Source organism: Bufo bufo, chromosome 6 (genome assembly GCF_905171765.1).
Source record: "Bufo bufo chromosome 6, aBufBuf1.1, whole genome shotgun sequence".
Taxonomy (NCBI): Eukaryota; Metazoa; Chordata; class Amphibia; order Anura; family Bufonidae; genus Bufo; species Bufo bufo.
The window spans coordinates 58,581,660-58,601,559 of NC_053394.1; the positions used below are offsets into that span (position 1 = coordinate 58,581,660).

A 19,900-nucleotide genomic window follows, 5' to 3' on the forward strand; every position below is an offset into this window, starting at 1 on the left:
TCCCTGCTCCACACAGCAACCTCTCCCTGCACTGGCAAAAGACTGAATGTAAAATGCCGGCCAGATCAGGTTTATTTATAAGGTAGGGGGGTATGTCCATGTGCTGAAGCGTCTCAATTGGCTGTCCTGTACCACCTGAAGGATGTGTCATGGGTCAAAGTCCTTCACAATGTAAAAGAATATGGCGTCGGAAGACATCGCCATATGTTCGCCCTTTCGGCGAATCGCGAACGAGCAAAGTTAGCTGCGAAACGACCGCCGGGTGAACCGCAAGGCCATCTCTACCGGTATTCTGTTCCTATACCAGAATAGAATACTGGAATAAAAGCACCAACGTGCACTTGGCGTCAGATGTGAATACTGTTTTAAGATACAGTACAGGTGGTTATTGTAATAACAGAAGCCATGACGTCAGTGACTGAGCCTTAGGCATTGTTCACACTTTCTTTAAAATTTCCATTTCCAAATTTCTGCCAGAGCATAAGAAAAATGAGAATAGCGGAAAGCTGTATCCGTTCAAGATGGACACCAACGGCCTTCATAGATTTATAATAGATCAGTCAAGTTTCCACGGAGCCTCTGGTGGAAATGTGACCACAGCCTTTTCTGTATATTTCATGTGTATTATTATTTTATTCTTCTTATAGTTGTTTATTTCACTTATATTTCAAGACTTTAAAGATATGATATCATTTCCATGTACAAATATAATAATGGAAGGATGTCATTTTAATTTATTTCAAGTATTTGTATAAAATAGCTGCATATTTCTTATTGATTATCTTATCACATGATAAAATTATGTAAAGTTATATCAAGTTTTGGAAAGTTCCCCTAAGTCTAAAATTACTACTATACTTTTATATTACACAGTATATTATTATATTCATTACTCCAACAGTTCTTTTTATTCGTTATAAACTGATAATATCCATGAATTTTACCTACCAAAATTTTGAGATTCCAAATAAAACATTCCATTCAGTTGCTTAAAATTGTCCTCAATTTAGACGTGATGATATTTTTCATAGACATGGATCATTTGTGGCTATTATAGAGAGCTTTTGGCTCTGGAGATGATTGCTTACCAATGTGAGATTTACAGGCAGATCAATCTACATATAGGGAAGGATGTGTCATTTAATGTAAATCAGCCACTACTGGGAGAGCCAACTGAAGCCAGACACAGCGGAGCCAGGCCCCAGTGTGGTGCAGTATGTGGGAATACAGGGACACAATCCCTTTTCTTTGAGGTAATTGATGACAATTAGGTGGTACTGATCTCCTCTTTGATGTGTGTTTACACAAGCAATGCCTTTCTCTGGGGATGGGGTATAAAAAGACTCAGTGTGTTCCACTCTGCAGTCATTTCAAGGATCTCCTCAGCTTGCACAGCACAAGGACACAGATGAGATGGCCAAGTCTTTTGCATCAGTAGAATGGCTTTCCCAAAGCAGCCACAGAGAGGACAACATGAAGACCAGCTTGACCTTAAAGGATCAGCAAACTACATGCAATACTTGGACCCCAGTAATGCGATCAATCCCAAGGATTGCCCATGTGGCACCATATCCAGGAACCCAGAGGCTGACATCTCCAGGGAATAACCATGCATCATTCTACTTATGGGACATTGAGCAATCTACTAAAGACAAAGTTCAATCCTACACATTGGATAGCCAAAGAGCCTCTCCCTCCAATAAGTTATCTAAGGAAGATATTGAAGCATCATGTAGCCCAATTCACAATGGACAATACAATACATCAGAGAATTTTGTCATCTCCAGCCAGGGTTCCAACATCTCTCAAGATGTTCCTTCATCTAGCCAAGAGTCATATGAAAGTCAAGAACAAAGAAGCTTCACTGAGGACTTTTCCCATTCTGGTAAGTTCACCATACCATAAATTGCAAGTCATTTAACTGTTAATATATATGTGGTATAACTTAGCCAATATCTTCTGAAAAGATCATTGTGTAGTCATGTAGTAATGATCTCTAGTTATTTGTCTTTAATGCTTTTCTTACGTTTATGAACTTTCTTGACTAATTATACTTTCTTTTTATTACGATAGGCTGCAGTCCTAGCACTGAATCTGGTTATGACAGTGAAACCAGTTGCTCTAGGGCTACAACCCCAATAAGTGGTGGGGCAGAGGAGTCTAGTGACACATCTGATGAAGAGGGCAAAGTAGGCCGGAGACTAAGAACAGCATTTACCACAGAGCAGATAACCACTCTGGAGAACACCTTCCAAAAACACAGATACTTGGGGGCCTCAGAGAGACGCAAACTTGCAGCCAAGCTCCAACTGTCTGAAGTTCAGGTATGTACCCTACTACTTTACTGTTATGTATTATGTAGTTTGGGGAGAATTTAAATGAAGCTCCTTGTTCCTTAGTTATGATCCGTTATCTAATTACAGGACCTACAGTATAGTTATATTTTTCCAGAGCTTCATTTCTTCTCTAGTCTTGGTCAACAAGGTTTTGTTATATCTCCTATAATGTGATATTAACCTTGTTTCTTTCTTTATTTCTTCAGATAAAAACTTGGTTCCAGAACAGAAGAATGAAACACAAGCGTGAAATACAGGAAGGAAGACAAGTGCAGTTTCATCCAGCTCAGTTCTACAGTATGTATGGGTATTCAGCTCAACCTGTGCCACCCTACCAGTACACCCACTCTGGGCAGCAGCTCCATGTTCAGAACCCTCTGGTGGATCCCATGTCCTACAATTACCAAAGCCCATCTGCTGCTTTCGACTCAATGAATGCATTCAGCCCACAGTCCGTTCAAGTGATGTACCTGCCCCAGCAGGCCTTCATGCCCCCTGCTGTCCACCATGAAGAGCAGCAGTTTGCAAGATTAGCATACCAAACTCCTTTATTCTCATTCGAGAGTTATGACTGAGCTAGGACTTTTGAGGAAGAAGCTCTCATTTACCTTTCTTTTGTAAAGGAAGACTAAACATTAGGATGGACTTGCTTGCAAAACGTTATTCTTATTCATATTGAATAGGTAAAGATGTTACCAGATTTTTATTATATTGGCTAAATTGTAATTTAATTTTATTGCTAAATGGTTTAATAAAATTATTTAAATTTGCATTATTGCTGTTTTTTGAGTAGATTTTTTTAAATTGTTTTGGGATCTTATTTATAAAAGATGTTAATTAGTTATTGTGTTCTTTTTCTATAGAAGTGTGAAATGCGCCTGTGTTTATTAGACTCAGATCACATTAGCATCATAGGTTCTTTCTTAACAGAGCCATCGGATCCTGCTGACTAGTGTTCAGCGCGAGTATTCGAATAACTAATTTTAATCGCGAATATCGGCACTTTGAGAATTCACGAATATTTAGAATATAGTGCTATATATTCGTTAAATCGAATATTTGTCATTTTTTCCATCTGAACACATGATTCCTCCCTGCTTCCGGGCCAATGAGTTATTTGCCCAGAAGAAAGAAGCAGGTAGGAATCATGTGTTCACTTCAGATGGAAAAAATGACGAATATTCAAAAAAAATTGACTATATAGCACTATATTGAATATAGTGCTATATATTAGTTTTTTGGAATATTCTGCATTTTTTTCCATCTGAACACATGATTCCTCCCTGCTTAAGTTGCTTGTGGGTCAATGACTCATTGGCCCGGTAGCAGGGAGGAATCATGTGTTCAGATGGAAGAAATGCAGAATATTCGGAAAAACGAATATATAGCACTATATTCTATAGTGCTATATATTCGTTTTTGACCCACGCCTGTATTGAGCATGTAATATTCGCATATAACGCAATCATTACCTTGTCGATTTTTGCGTAAAAAAATAAGAATGCAGAATATAACGAATTCGTGAATATAGGACAAATATTCTAAAAAATATTTGCGAAATATCGCAAATTCGAATATGACCCCTGCCGCTCATCACTACCACTGACTAAATGTGGATTTACATTTATTTGAGGCAGATTTTCGGGAATGAACGTTCCTGCAAACGCTCATTCCTGACAATCTGCCCATCTAATTGTGCCGCTGATCACCCGATGAACGAACAAAACGCTCTTTCATCCGGTGATCCTGTCAGGCATCTAAATTATTGTTTTTGGACAGCAGATCGTGCAGTCTAAACAGCGATCTGCCGCCCAGAAGCAGTGCAACTGTATGGGGATGAGCGATCGCAATAGTGATCCCTTGTCCTCATACTGTGAAGGAGATCGCTGCATGTAAATGCAGTGGTCTCCTTCACAGAATGAGCAGCCGACTGTCAGGAAGGAATGCTTCCTTCCCGACAATCGGCCCTTTACAATGGGTCCATCAGGTTACATGGAGCTTCCCCTTCACACAACAGTAGAATTATGGTGACCTGTAGTAACCATTAAGAGGGCTAATGCTTAGGAAGTCCGTCCCCACAGGCTCTTATAAAGTGGCCCCTAATCAAATATATTAAAAAATAAATTAAAATGAAAGGGGTTGTGCAGCCAGTAATATTGATGACCTAACCTCAGGCTAGGTCATCAATATCTGATCGGTGGATGTCCCCACTGATCAGATAGTGATGACCTTTCCTGAGGATAGGTTATCAATATTACTGGTGGCACAACCCCTTTAATCTATTGAAGTAGCTGGAGATACACTTTAGGGCGTATGTGGTAATCTAACTTCTAAAAGAAGCTTAAATGTAATTCTGGAATGCGACCATATACAGTAAGACGGTGCTCTACAACCTGTGACTCTCCAGCTGTAGTGAGACTACAACTCCCAGCAAGCTCTTAAGTCTGCCATACTCATTCAGTAGTCTGTCTCTCCTGACTCCCTCCCAGCTGTCTCATACACATGTTTGGCTCAACATGAATGTGTATAAGGGAGAAAGTTTTTGCTAGACACCTCTGGCAGCAGCTTAGCCACAGAGAGAACAAAGGGATCGGGAGAAAATATTCTAATATGTATGGATGAAGTCGGGGAGAATTGGGAGCTCCGCACACACATAAGGCCGTTGGCTGAATCTGCTGTTCTTGGCAGGTTTGGCCAACGATACACTACTGTGTATGGTTGCCTTTAGAGCTACTAGCTGTCAGGGAATGCTGGGATATGGGAGTTATAGTTTTACCACAGCTGGCAGGGGCAGATTGAGAACCTAAAATGGCCCTGGAAAAAAATACCTAAAAGTGGTCCTATATTGTAGGAGGGTTTAAATTGACAGAAGGCGGGGCAAGAAAAGTAGGGGGGTCAGCAATACCACAGCCCAAAATACCACATACCACAGTGCCGCACAATATATTACCCCAAAAGCTGTCCCTCTGAGTTGGCCATCAACACCATCCATTTTCTCTCCTCCTCTTCCAGTTGTCTGTGATGAAGGTGCTTAGGAGCTGAGATGTGGGACATAGATGGATTCAGGAGGACATGTGAGGTTGCAAGCCGGGTACATGAGTACCTGATTCTCACAGAGTTAATTACCACTTATTATATTGTTTACCTGGCAAGCGGCAGAGGTGGGGGCTTGGCGGTCCCATGGGCATCAGTCCACCGGGAAATTTCCCTGTAAGTTCTATGGCCAATCCGCTCCTGACAGCTAAGGAGCCATAGTTTGAAGACCACTGTTGTAGGAGTTGAAGTTGGGTCAGATCAATGGACATAAAGCATGCCATAATAGAAAAGTCTTTAGTAAAAAGTTAAAGAGGCCCTGTAACCTCTCCTGGCATGTCTGTTTTAGTAACTTCTTGCATTCCCTATGTAGTAAGAATATTCCATTATGAATGGAATGAATTGCTAGTTGTTTGCCATGAAGGTCCAGATGGGTGTTACCAGCCGGGGGGGGGGGGGGGGGGTCTCTGCATAGTCTGGCAGCACTGACAGACTGTGAAGGGACACACTCTGCATACTACTACTCATAACTGAGCAGGAAATTATTGGGAACAAATCATTCATTCATTCCTGATAATTGCCTGCTAGTCAGAATAGCTGAAGGCTGTAATCACCTCTGGGGTATGGGAACACCTTATTAGTGCTATGATCTCTGTTTACACAGGATGATCTGCGGCCCAGAACGATGATTTTGGTGCCCACATCAATTATATTTTTACCTGATGAATGGCTGTTTACTCGTGTGCCCTTAGAAGCCATCACAGCCATGCCTACTAATGGAATTGCTGTGATTGGCCAGTGCAGCATGTGACCCAGCCTCTATATAAGCTGGAGTCACGTAGCGCTGCACGTCACTCTGCTCTTACTAGTGTAGAGATAGGATGCTGCTGCTGTGAGGGAGAGAATAGGAAAGAATCTCTTATCAGAAGTGCTTGTTAACTCAGCGATCTACAGCGATTTTTTTTTGTGGGTGCACTGTGTTTTGTGGGTACACTGCACCATTTTTTTACTCTGCCCTAAGCCGAGTGACCCAGAAAAATAACTTTTATCCGTCTGTTGGTTAGGTGGGCGTCGGCGGCCATTTTGTGCAAGTTCAGTGCCCCAGCACATTATACAGTCCTGATCAAAAGTTTAAGACCGCTTGAAAAATTGCAAAAAATCATATTTTACATTGTTGGATCTTAACAAGATTCCAAGTAGAGCTTCAACATGCAACAAGAAGAAATTTGATTTTTAATTAATTGAAAATAACGATTAAACTGAAACAGGCTGTTTTTCAGCTGATCACAATTTTAGGACCACTTGCCTTTAAAAGGCCAAATCTGTGCAAAGATGTGGATTCATTGTCATTTTCTGTCAGGTAGTCACACGTTGTGATGGCAAAGGCAAAAAAACTCTTCCTTTTTGAACGTGGTTGGGTTGTTGAACTGCATAAGCAGGGTCTCTCACAGCGCGCCATCGCTGCTGAGGTGGGACGCAGTAAGACAGTCATTTGGAATTTCTTAAATGATCCTGAGGGTTATGGAACAAAAAAGTCAAGTGGAAGACCCAAAAAAATTTCATCAGCACTGAGCCGGAGGATCTAATTGGCTGTCCGTCAAGACACTGGACGATCCTCGACCTAAATTAAGGCCCTTACTGGTACTGACTGCAGCCCCATAACCATCAGACGGCATCTGAGACTGAAGGGCTTCAAAAACAGAAAACGTCTTCAAAGACCTTGTCTCCTTGAACGCCACAAAACTGCTCATTTGGACTTTGCAAGAGAGCACCAAACATGGGACATTCAAAGGTGTAAGAAAGTTTGATTCTCTGATGAGAAAAAATTTAACCTTGATGGTTCTGATGGTTTCCAACGTTACTGGCATGACAAGCAGATCCCACCTGAGATGTTTTCTACGTGCCACAGTGGAGGGGGCGCCATAATGGTCTGGGGTGCTTTTTTCTTCAGTGGAACAATGGAGCTTCAGGAAGTGCAGGGGCGTCAAACGGCCGCTGGCCGATGTCCAGATGTGGCAGAGAGCATTCCTCATGACTGAGGGCCCTCGTCTGTGTGGTAACGACTGGGTTTTTCAACAGGACAACATTACAGTACACAATGCCCACAGGACAAGGGACTTCTTCCAGGAGAATAACATCACTCTTTTGGCCCATCCTGCGTGTTCCCCTGTTCTAAATCCAATTGAGAACCTTTGGGGATGGATGGCAAGGGAAGTTTACAAAAATGGACAACAGTTCCAGACAGTAGATGGCCTTCGTGCGGCCGTCTTCACCACTTGGAGAAATGTTCCCACTCACCTCATGGAAACGCTTGCATCAAGCATGCCGAAAAAGAATTTTTGAAGTGATAAACAATAACGGCGGAGCTTCTCATTACTGAGTTCATGTTTGGAAGTTGGATTTCTGTTTTGGGGGGGTTTAGCTTTTTTTTGGAGGTGTGGTCCTAAACTTTTGATCAGCTGAAAAACAGTTTCAGTTTATTCGTTATTTTCATTAAACTGAATGCTCAAAAAATGTTTTGTCTCACTCCCATTTCTTCTTGTTGCATGTTGAAGCTCTACTTGGAACTTTGTTAACCACCTCCGGACCGCTGTACGCACAGACGCGTCCTGGAGGTGGTTGATTCATTCCGCGCCGGCGCGTCCTCTCGCGATGGCCGAGATTTCCTGTGAACGCGCGCACACAGGCGCGCGCGCTCACAGGAACGGAAGGTAAGAAAGTGGATCTCCAGCCTGCCAGCGGCGATCGTTCGCTGGCAGGCTGGAGATGTGATTTTTTTAACCCCTAACAGGTATATTAGACGCTGTTATGATAACAGCGTCTAATATACCTGCTACCTGGTCCTCTGGTGGTCCCCTTTGTTTGGATCGACCACCAGAGGACACAGGTAGCTCAGTAATATGTTGCACCAAGCACCACACTACACTACACCCCCCCCGTCACTTATTAACCCCTTATTCACCCTTGATCACCCCTGATCACCCCATATAGACTCCCTGATCACCCCCCTGTCATTGATTACCCCCCTGTCATTGATCACACCCCTGTAAAGCTCCATTCAGACGTCCGCATGATTTTTACGGATCCACTGATAGATGGATCGGATCCGCAAAACGCACACGGACGTCTGAATGGAGCCTTACAGGGGCATGATCAATGACTGTGGTGATCACCCCATATAGACTCCCTGATCACCCCCCTGTCATTGATTACACCCCTGTCATTGATCACCCCCCTGTAAAGCTCCATTCAGACGTCCGCATGATTTTTACGAATCCACTGATAGATGGATCGGATCCGCAAAACGCACACGGACGTCTGAATGGAGCCTTACAGGGGCATGATCAATGACTGTGGTGATCACCCCATATAGACTCCCTGATCACCCCCCTGTCATTGATTACCCCCCTGTCATTGATCACCCCCCTGTAAAGCTCCATTCAGACGTCCGCATGATTTTTACGGATCCACTGATAGATGGATCGGATCCGCAAAACGCACACGGACGTCTGAATGGAGCCTTACAGGGGCATGATCAATGACTGTGGTGATCACCCCATATAGACTCCCTGATCAACCCCCTGTCATTGATTACCCCCCTGTCATTGATCAACCCCCTGTAAAGCTCCATTCAGACGTCCGCATGATTTTTACGGATCCACTGATAGATGGATCGGATCCGCAAAACGCACACGGACGTCTGAATGGAGCCTTACAGGGGCATGATCAATGACTGTGGTGATCACCCCCCTGTCATTGATTACCCCCCTGTCATTGATCACACCCCTGTAAAGCTCCATTCAGACGTCCGCATGATTTTTACGGATCCACTGATAGATGGATCGGATCCGCAAAACGCACACGGACGTCTGAATGGAGCCTTACAGGGGCATGATCAATGACTGTGGTGATCACCCCATATAGACTCCCTGATCACCCCCCTGTCATTGATTACACCCCTGTCATTGATCACCCCCCTGTAAAGCTCCATTCAGACGTCCGCATGATTTTTACGGATCCACTGATAGATGGATCGGATCCGCAAAACGCACACGGACGTCTGAATGGAGCCTTACAGGGGCATGATCAATGACTGTGGTGATCACCCCATATAGACTCCCTGATCACCCCCCTGTCATTGATTACCCCTCTGTCATTGATCACCCCCCTGTAAAGCTCCATTCAGACGTCCGCATGATTTTTACGGATCCACTGATAGATGGATCGGATCCGCAAAACGCACACGGACGTCCGAATGGAGCCTTACAGGGGCATGATCAATGACTGTGGTGATCACCCCATATAGACTCCCTGATCAACCCCCTAGTCATTGATTACCCCCCTGTCATTGATCAACCCCCTGTAAAGCTCCATTCAGACGTCCGCATGATTTTTACGGATCCACTGATAGATGGATCGGATCCGCAAAACGCACACGGACGTCTGAATGGAGCCTTACAGGGGCATGATCAATGACTGTGGTGATCACCCCCCTGTCATTGATTACCCCCCTGTCATTGATCACACCCCTGTAAAGCTCCATTCAGACGTCCGCATGATTTTTACGGATCCACTGATAGATGGATCGGATCCGCAAAACGCACACGGACGTCTGAATGGAGCCTTACAGGGGCATGATCAATGACTGTGGTGATCACCCCATATAGACTCCCTGATCACCCCCCTGTCATTGATCACCCCCCTGTCATTGATCACCCCCCCTGTCATTGATCACCCCTCTGTAAGGCTCCATTCAGACATTTTTTTTGGCCCAAGTTAGCGGAATTTTTTTTTTTTTTCTTACAAAGTCTCATATTCCACTAACTTGTGTCAAAAAATAAAATCTCACATGAACTCCCCATACCCCTCACGGAATCCAAATGCGTAAAAATTTTTAGACATTTATATTCCAGACTTCTTCTCACGCTTTAGGGCCCCTAGAATGCCAGGGCAGTATAAATACCACACATGTGACCCCATTTCGGAAAGAAGACACCCCCAGGTATTCCGTGAGGGGCATATTGAGTCCATGAAAGATTGAAATTTTTGTCCCAAGTTAGCGGAAAGGGAGACTTTGTGAGAAAAAAATAAATAAAATCAATTTCCGCTAACTTGTGCCAAAAAAAAAAAATTTCGATGAACTCGCCATGCCCCTCATTGAATACCTTGGGGTGTCTTCTTTCCAAAATGGGGTCACATGTGGGGTATTTATACTGCCCTGGCATTCTAGGGGCCCTAAAGCGTGAGAAGAAGTCTGGTATCCAAATGTCTAAAAATGCACTCATAAAAGGAATGTGGGCCCCTTTGCGCATTTAGGCTGCAAAAAAGTGTCACACATCTGGTATCGCCATACTCAGGAGAAGTTGGGGAATGTGTTTTGGGGTGTCATTTTACATATACCCATGCTGGGTGAGAGAAATATCTTGGCAAAAGACAACTTTTCCCATTTTTTTATACAAAGTTGGCATTTGACCAAGATATTTATCTCACCCAGCATGGGTATATGTAAAATGACACCCCAAAACACATTCCCCAACTTCTCCCGAGTACGGAGATACCACATGTGTGGCACTTTTTTGCAGCCTAGGTGGGCAAAGGGGCCCACATTCCAAAGAGCACCTTTCGGATTTCACAGGTCATTTACCTACTTACCACACATTAGGGCCCCTGGAAAATGCCAGGGCAGTATAACTACCCCACAAGTGACCCCATTTTGGAAAGAAGACACCCCAAGGTATTCCGTGAGGGGCATGGCGAGTTCCTAGAATTTTTTATTTTTTGTCACAAGTTAGTGGAAAATGATGATTTTTTTTTTATTTTATTTTTTCTTACAAAGTCTCATATTCCACTAACTTGTGACAAAAAATAAAAACTTCCATGAACTCACTATGCCCATCAGCGAATACCTTGGGGTGTCTTCTTTCCAAAATGGAGTCACTTGTGGGGTAGTTATACTGCCCTGGCATTCTAGGGGCCCAAATGTGTGGTAAGGAGTTTGAAATCAAATTCTGTAAAAAATGACCAGTGAAATCCGAAAGGTGCTCTTTGGAATATGGGCCCCTTTGCCCACCTAGGCTGCAAAAAAGTGTCACACATCTGGTATCTCTGTATTCAGGAGAAGTTGAGGAATGTGTTTTGGGGTGTCTTTTTACATATACCCATGCTGGGTGAGATAAATATCTTGGTCAAATGCCAACTTTGTATAAAAAAATGGGAAAAGTTGTCTTTTGCCAAGATATTTCTCTCACCCAGCATGGGTATATGTAAAATGACACCCCAAAACACATTCCCCAACTTCTCCCGAGTACGGAGATACCACATGTGTGGCACTTTTTTGCAGCCTAGGTGGGCAAAGGGGCCCACATTCCAAAGAGCACCTTTCGGATTTCACAGGTCATTTAACTACTTACCACACATTAGGGCCCCTGGAAAATGCCAGGGTTATATAACTACCCCACAAGTGACCCCATTTTGGAAAGAAGACACCCCAAGGTATTCCGTGAGGGGCATGGCGAGTTCCTAGAATTTTTTATTTTTTGTCACAAGTTAGTGGAAAATGATGATTTTTTTTTTATTTATTTTTTTCTTACAAAGTCTCATATTCCACTAACTTGTGACAAAAAATAAAAACTTCCATGAACTCACTATGCCCATCAGCGAATACCTTGGGGTGTCTTCTTTCCAAAATGGAGTCACTTGTGGGGTAGTTATACTGCCCTGGCATTCTAGGGGCCCAAATGTGTGGTAAGGAGTTTGAAATCAAATTCTGTAAAAAATGACCAGTGAAATCCGAAAGGTGCTCTTTGGAATATGGGCCCCTTTGCCCACCTAGGCTGCAAAAAAGTGTCACACATCTGGTATCTCTGTATTCAGGAGAAGTTGAGGAATGTGTTTTGGGGTGTCTTTTTACATATACCCATGCTGGGTGAGATAAATATCTTGGTCAAATGCCAACTTTGTATAAAAAAATGGGAAAAGTTGTCTTTTGCCAAGATATTTCTCTCACCCAGCATGGGTATATGTAAAATAACACCCCAAAACACATTCCCCAACTTCTCCCGAGTACGGAGATACCACATGTGTGGCACTTTTTTGCAGCCTAGGTGGGCAAAGGGGCCCACATTCCAAAGAGCACCTTTCGGATTTCACAGGTCATTTACCTACTTATCACACATTAGGGCCCCTGGAAAATGCCAGGGCAGTATAACTACCCCACAAGTGACCCCATTTTGGAAAGAAGACACCCCAAGGTATTCCGTGAGGGGCATGGCGAGTTCCTAGAATTTTTTATTTTTTGTCACAAGTTAGTGGAAAATTATGATTTTTTATTTATTTATTTTTTTCTTACAAAGTCTCATATTCCACTAACTTGTGACAAAAAATAAAAACTTCCATGAACTCACTATGCCCATCAGCGAATACCTTGGGGTGTCTTCTTTCCAAAATGGGGTCACTTGTGGGGTAGTTATACTGCCCTGGCATTCTAGGGGCCCAAATGTGTGGTAAGGAGTTTGAAATCAAATTCTGTAAAAAATGACCAGTGAAATCCGAAAGGTGCTCTTTGGAATATGGGCCCCTTTGCCCACCTAGGCTGCAAAAAAGTGTCACACATCTGGTATCTCCGTACTCAGGAGAAGTTGGGGAATGTGTTTTGGGGTGTCATTTTACATATACCCATGCTGGGTGAGAGAAATATCTTGGCAAAAGACAACTTTTCCCATTTTTTTATACAAAGTTGGCATTTGACCAAGATATTTATCTCACCCAGCATGGGTATATGTAAAAAGACACCCCAAAACACATTCCTCAACTTCTCCTGAATACAGAGATACCAGATGTGTGACACTTTTTTGCAGCCTAGGTGGGCAAAGGGGCCCATATTCCAAAGAGCACCTTTCGGATTTCACTGGTCATTTTTTACAGAATTTGATTTCAAACTCCTTACCACACATTTGGGCCCTTAGAATGCCAGGGCAGTATAACTACCCCACAAGTGACCCCATTTTGGAAAGAAGAGACCCCAAGGTATTTCGTGATGGGCATAGTGAGTTCATAGAACTTTTTATTTTTTGTCACAAGTTAGTGGAATATGAGACTTTGTAAGAAAAAAAAAAAAATCATCATTTTCCGCTAACTTGTGACAAAAAATAAAAAGTTCTATGAACTCACTATGCCCATCAGCGAATACCTTAGGGTGTCTACTTTCCGAAATGGGGTCATTTGTGGGGTGTTTGTACTGTCTGGGCATTGTAGAACCTCAGGAAACATGACAGGTGCTCAGAAAGTCAGAGCTGCTTCAAAAAGCGGAAATTCACATTTTTGTACCATAGTTTGTAAACGCTATAACTTTTACCCAAACCATTTTTTTTTTTTACCCAAACATTTTTTTTTTATCAAAGACATGTAGAACAATAAATTTAGAGCAAAATTTATATATAGATCTCGTTTTTTTTGCAAAATTTTACAACTGAAAGTGAAAAATGTCATTTTTTTGCAAAAAAATCGTTAAATTTCGATTAATAACAAAAAAAGTAAAAATGTCAGCAGCAATGAAATACCACCAAATGAAAGCTCTATTAGTGAGAAGAAAAGGAGGTAAAATTCATTTGGGTGGTAAGTTGCATGACCGAGCAATAAACGGTGAAAGTAGTGTAGGTCAGAAGTGTAAAAAGTGGCCTGGTCTTTCAGGGTGTTTAAGCACTGGTGGTTAAGATCCAGCCATGCTAAATATGATTTTTTGCCATTTTTCAAGTGGTCTTAAACTTTTGATCAGGACTGTATATGTATTTGTGACAGTCAAATACAAGTATTAGATACTGCTGTTATATTCTGGGTTTAAAAAAAAACACCCATTTTTTTGCAATACCCTACATCTGGGGCCTTTGCTGCATTTGTCACAGTGAAATACAAGCTTTAAATACTGCAATTATATTCTGGGTTTAAAAAAACACCCATTTTTGGCAAGACCCTACATCTGGGGCCTTTGCTGCATTTGTCACAGTGAAATACAAGCTTTAAATACTGCAATTATATTCTGGGTTTAAAAAAAACACACATTTTTGGCAAGACCCTACATTTGGGGCCTTCACTGCATTTCTGGCAGTCCAATATTAGTGTTAGATACTGCTGTTATATTCTGGGTTTAAAAAAAACAACCATTTTTGGCAAGACCCTACATTTAAGGCCTTTGCTGCATTTGTCACAGTGAAATACAAGCTTTAAATACTGCAATTATATTCTGGGTTTAAAAAAACACAAATTTTTGCAATACCCTACATCTGGGGCCTTTGCTGCATTTGTCACAGTGAAATACAAGCTTTAAATACTGCAATTATATTCTGGGTTTAAAAAAACACAAATTTTTGGCAAGACCCTACATTTGGGGCCGTTGTTGCATTTCTGACAGTCCAATACAAGCGGTAGAAACTGCTGTTATATTTTGGTATTAAAAAAACACCCATTTTGGGCAGGATAATACATTTGCGGCCTTTGTTGCATTTGTGACAGTCAAATACAAACTTTAAATACTGCTGTTATATTCTGGTTTTAAAAAAACAAAAAAATTTTGCAAGACCCTTCATCTGGGGCCTTTGCTGCATTTGTCACAGTCAAATACTAGCGTTAGATACTGCTGTTATATTCTGGTTTTAAAAAAAAAACAATTTTGGGCAAGATAATACATTTGCGGCCTTTGTTGCATTTGTGACACCAATTTTTTTAAAGACATTGGGGCATTTGCTGCATTTGTCACAGTGAAATATAAGGTTTAAATACTGCAATTATATACTGGGTTTAAACAAAGCAACCATTTTGGGCAAGACCCTACTTTTGGGGCCTTTGCTGCATTGTCACAGTCTAATACAACCAGTCAATACTGCAGTTCAATTGTTGGTTGACAATTTAACGTATTTTGGGACCGTGAAGTAATTGTATAAAATTCGCCTGTCACACTGTTGCTTGACCTCAAGAAATGTTTCCTCTTTATGACACCAGCACTGTCTTACTGTCAGTGAACTTAATTGTTGACTATTGGCAGTTACATTGTCGCCTGACATAAACCATCTGTTAGTTTGGTGGGCGAACGCAAAGAATGAGGAGAGCGTCAAATAAGGGATGTGGCCTCGGTTGTGGTGCTGCTGGTGGAGCTCCTGTTGCAGGGAGAGGACGTGGTTGATCTGTGCCAGCTACACGCATAAATGAAACACCTTCCTCAGGTGCGAGTAGGTGACAGAACCTTTAGTGTTATTTGGTAGGGCCGAATGCAGCTCTACGAATGGTGAGGCCAGAACAAGTACAGGCGATAGTAGATTGGGTGGCTGACAGTGCCTCCAGTTCCTTCACGATGTCTCCCACCCAGTCTCCTGCTGAAAGATTAGAGTTGGCACCTGCAGCCCATGTCTATCAGTCCTTCACCTCACCCCCTTGCAAATCAGCCAGTCTGAGCCCCAAGTCATGGAGCAGTCTCTTCTGCTTTTTGATGACTCTGCTAGCAAGGCTTCCCAGGGCCATCCACATAGCCCTGCACCAGAAGTGGAAGAGATGCCCAACCACTTATGTTTCAGGATGAGTACATGGGAGGACCTCCGCAGCACGTCTCGGATGATGACGAAACACAGGTGCCAACTGCTGGGGCTTTCTGCAGTGTGCAGACCGACAAGGAGGGCAGGGGTAAAGACTGGGTGGAAGATGATGTGGAGGACGATGAGGTCCTCGACCCCACATGGAATCAAGGTCATGCGAGTGACCTGTGTAGTTCGGAGGAAGAGGCAGTGGTCGCACAGAGCCACCAGCACAGCAGAAGAAAGAGCAGGGTGCAAAAGCGAAGCGGCCGTCCCCTAGACAGTACGCCTGCTACTGCCCAACTCACCAAGGGACCGAGCACACCAAAGCCAGCTCCAAGGAGTTCCCTGGCGTGGCAGTTCTTCAGACAATGTGCAGACGACAAGACACGAGTGGTTTGCACGCTGTGCAATCAGAGCCTGAAGCGAGGCATAAACGTTCTCAACCTGAGCACAACCTGCATGACCAGGCATCTAAGTGCAAAGCTTGATCTGCAGTGGAGTAGACACCTCAAAAACAAAGAAAGGTCTCTGGCTCCTCCTGCTTCCTCTTCTGCTGCAGTTTTGGCCTCTTCATCCACCTCTGGAGTGACAGTGGCACCTGCCACCCCGCAAACAGAGGATCTGCCAGCAATGCCACTACCTGGGTCTCCAAGCATCTCCACAATGTCCCATGGAAGCGTTCAACTCTCTATCTCCCAAATACTGGAGCGAAAGAGGAATTACCCCCTTACCCACCCGCGACCCCTGGCCCTAAATGCCAGCATTTCAAAATTACTGGCCTTTGAAATCCTGTCATTCCCTCTGGTGGAGACAGAGAGTTTTAAAAGCCTTATGGCAGTGGCTGTCCCACAGTACGTCGTGCCCAGCCGGCAATAATTTTCCAGGTGAGCCATCCCTTCCCTGCACAACCAAGTGGGGGACAAAATCAGGTGTGCACTGCGCAACGCCACCTGAGGCAAGGTCCACCTAATTACGGACAGGTGGACCAGTAAGCATGGTCATGGACATTATATCTCCCTAACAGCACACTGGATAAATGCAGTGGCGGCTGGGCCTGAGGCGGATAGCAGTTTGGCGCATATCCTTCCACCACCGAGGATTGCAGGGCCCTTCTCTTTGCCTCCTGTTACTTTCTCCTCCTACTCCGCTTACTCATCCTCTACCGCCACCTTATCCGGTCCAGCGTAACATCTTCACCACCAACTTCAGCACAGCCAGGGGAAAAAGACAGCAGGCAGTTTTAAAACTTATCTGTTTGGGGGACAAACCCTACACCACGCAGGAGCTGTGGACGGGCATGGAACAACAGACTGATGAGTGGTTGGTTCCAGTGAGCCTCAAGCCCGGCCTGGTGGTGTGCGATAATGGGCGAAATCTCGTAGCAGCTCTGGGACTAGCCGGTTTGAATCACATCCCTTGCCTGGCGCATGTGCTAAATTTGGTGGTGCAGAGGTTCCTAAAAAATTACCCAGATATGTCAGAGCTGCTGCAGAAAGTGTGGGCCGTCTGTGCGCGCTTTCGGCGTTCTCATCCTGCTGCTGCTCGCCTGTCAGTGCTGCAGCATAACTTCGCCTTCCCGCTCACTGCCTCATATGGGACGTGCCCACAAGTTGGAACTCCACCTTGCACATGCTGGCCAGACTGTGCGAGCAGCAACAGGCGATAGTGGAGTTTCAGCTGCAGCACGCACGGGTGAGTCGTTCTGCAGAACAGCACCACTTCACCACCAATGACTGGGCCTTCATGCGAGACCTGTGTGCCTTGTTGCGCTGTTTCGAGTACGCGACCAACATGGCCAGTGCCAATGACGCCGTTCTCAGCGTTACTATCCCACTTCTATGCCTCCTTGAAAAAACACTTTGGGCGATAATAGAAGAGGATGTGGCACAGGAGGAGGAGGAGGTAGAGGGATCATTTCATGGGGTTTCTGTCACGGAACCATGAACCAGACGTACAACAAGAGATAAGAGAAAATAAGAAGGCTTTATTGAAAATAAAGCTGTAAAGCAAAAGTCCAAACGGATGGTGAAACCGAGCAGAGTCTTTGCGAAGCCAGAGGTCAGGAACCAGAAGGGTAGTCAGACGAAGCCAGGATCAGGAACCAGCAGGGTAGTCAGACGAAGCCAGGATCAGGAACCAGCAGGGTAGTCAGACGAAGCCAGGATCAGGAACCAGAAGCAGCAGCAGTCTTAGAAGCATGTGTACACAAGAGGACCAAGCAAGGAACTGAAGCCACAGACCTCCTATATATATGAGCTAGGCATCCAGCTCCTCCCAGTGGGAAGGAGGAGCCGCAGGGTGGAAGGCTACAAGAAACCCAGAAACCAAGATGGCCGCCAGCACATGTCAAACGAAGGAGAACAGCAAGAAGGTAAGACCATGACAGTACCTCCCCCTCAAGGGCCCCTCCTCCGCGGAGCACAAAACGGTTTCTGAGGGAAGCGTGCGTAGAAGGCTCGGAGCAAGGCAGGAGCATGGACATCTGCGGAGGGAACCCAGGAACGCTCCTCTGGACCATAACCACGCCAATGGACTAAAAACTGCAACCGACCGCGGACCAGGCGTGAGTCCAGGATATTGCTCACCTCATATTCCTCACGATTGCCCACTTGGACCGGACGAGGCCGAGGAACCGAGGAAGTGAAACGATTACACACCAGTGGCTTCAACAGGGAGACATGAAACACGTTGGAGATCCGCATGCCAGGAGGAAGCGCAAGGGCATAGGCTACCGGGTTTACCCTGCGAAGCACTCGGAAGGGACCAACAAAGCGAGGTGCCAGCTTGGGAGTGGGCACTCGAAGGTTGAGGTTGCGGGTGGACAACCATACACAGTCTCCGACCTGGTAGGAAGGAGCAGGCGCTCGTCTGCGATCAGCCTGGAGTCTCTGGCGCTGCGCAGAGACCTCAAGGGACTTCTGGATCTGTACCCAAGAAGCACGTAGGACGGAAAGGTGATCCTCCACAGCCGGAATATCCTGGGGAGAGAATACCTCCGGTAACACGGCAGGTTGGAACCCATAATTGGCCATGAAGGGAGACGTCCCAGAGGAAGAGTTCACCGCAGTGTTCCTGGCAAACTCAGCCCAAGGCAGGAGGTCAACCCAATTGTCTTGGTGGTCGGAGACATAGCAACGAAGGAATTGCTCCAAGGCCTGATTGGATCGTTCTGCGGCCCCATTGGACTGAGGGTGGTAGGCCGAGGAGAAGGAGAGATCAATCCCCAACTGGGAGCAAAAGGCGCGCCAGAACCTGGACACAAACTGACTCCCCCGATCCGACACAATCTCCTTGGGCAAACCGTGCAACCGGAAGACCTCCCTGGCAAAAATCGTGGCCAACTCTTGTGCAGAGGGTAACTTCTTGAGAGGAACACAGTGGCACATTTTAGAAAACCGATCCACAATCATGAGAATGACCGTATGGCCTCGGGATGCAGGGAGGTCCACAATGAAATCCATCCCCAGGTGTGACCATGGGCGCTCCCCGGTGGCTATGGGTTGCAGAAGGCCCAACGGAAGGTGCCGAGGGGACTTACTCTGGGCACAAACGGAGCATGCCGCTACATATGCGGCGATGTCGGAACGTAGGGAAGGCCACCAGAACAGACGTGAAACAGCCCAGGACAGCTGATTCTTTCCAGGATGCCCCGCGGTCTTGGAGTTATGGTAGGTACGCAACAACCGAGTGCGCAACTCCTCAGGCACAAAACATCTGCCGTTGGGTCTCCCAGAGGGAGCACCAGATTGAGCCGCCAAAATCTGCTCACCCAGGGGAGAGGTCAGGCTGGTGCGAATGGCGGCCAGGATCTGATTCGGAGGTATGACCGAAGTCGGAATCGACTCCTCCCTGGACAGCTCGGAGTACTGCCGTGATAAGGCATCCGCCCTGATGTTCTTGGAACCGGGTAGGTAGGAGACCACGTAATTAAAACGTGACAAGAACAGAGCCCATCTGGCCTGACGTGGT

General features: G+C 45.0%; 1 protein-coding gene across 1 annotated transcript; it reads left to right on the forward strand.

Annotated features, from left to right (window-relative positions):
• Nucleotides 1-1,413: 1,413 nt before the first annotated feature.
• Nucleotides 1,414-2,911, forward strand: LOC121005498 (homeobox protein vent1-like). Its single transcript, XM_040438266.1, has 3 exons — nucleotides 1,414-1,885; nucleotides 2,074-2,324; nucleotides 2,543-2,911. Exons 1-3 carry the CDS (start codon nucleotides 1,414-1,416, stop codon nucleotides 2,909-2,911), a joined length of 1,092 nt encoding a protein of 363 aa, XP_040294200.1.
• Nucleotides 2,912-19,900: the final 16,989 nt, after the last annotated feature.

What these genes read in the sequence shown, in the direction of transcription:
- LOC121005498 (XM_040438266.1), top strand. Translation starts at nt 1,414, where the DNA reads ATGGCCAAGTCTTTTGCATCAGTAGAATGGCTTTCCCAAAGCAGCCAC. An exon ending in TGAGGACTTTTCCCATTCTG is followed by an intron (nt 1,886 to 2,073) that starts GTAAGTTCACCA and finishes TTATTACGATAG; the next exon opens with GCTGCAGTCCTAGCACTGAA. An exon ending in TCCAACTGTCTGAAGTTCAG is followed by an intron (nt 2,325 to 2,542) that starts GTATGTACCCTA and finishes TTATTTCTTCAG; the next exon opens with ATAAAAACTTGGTTCCAGAA.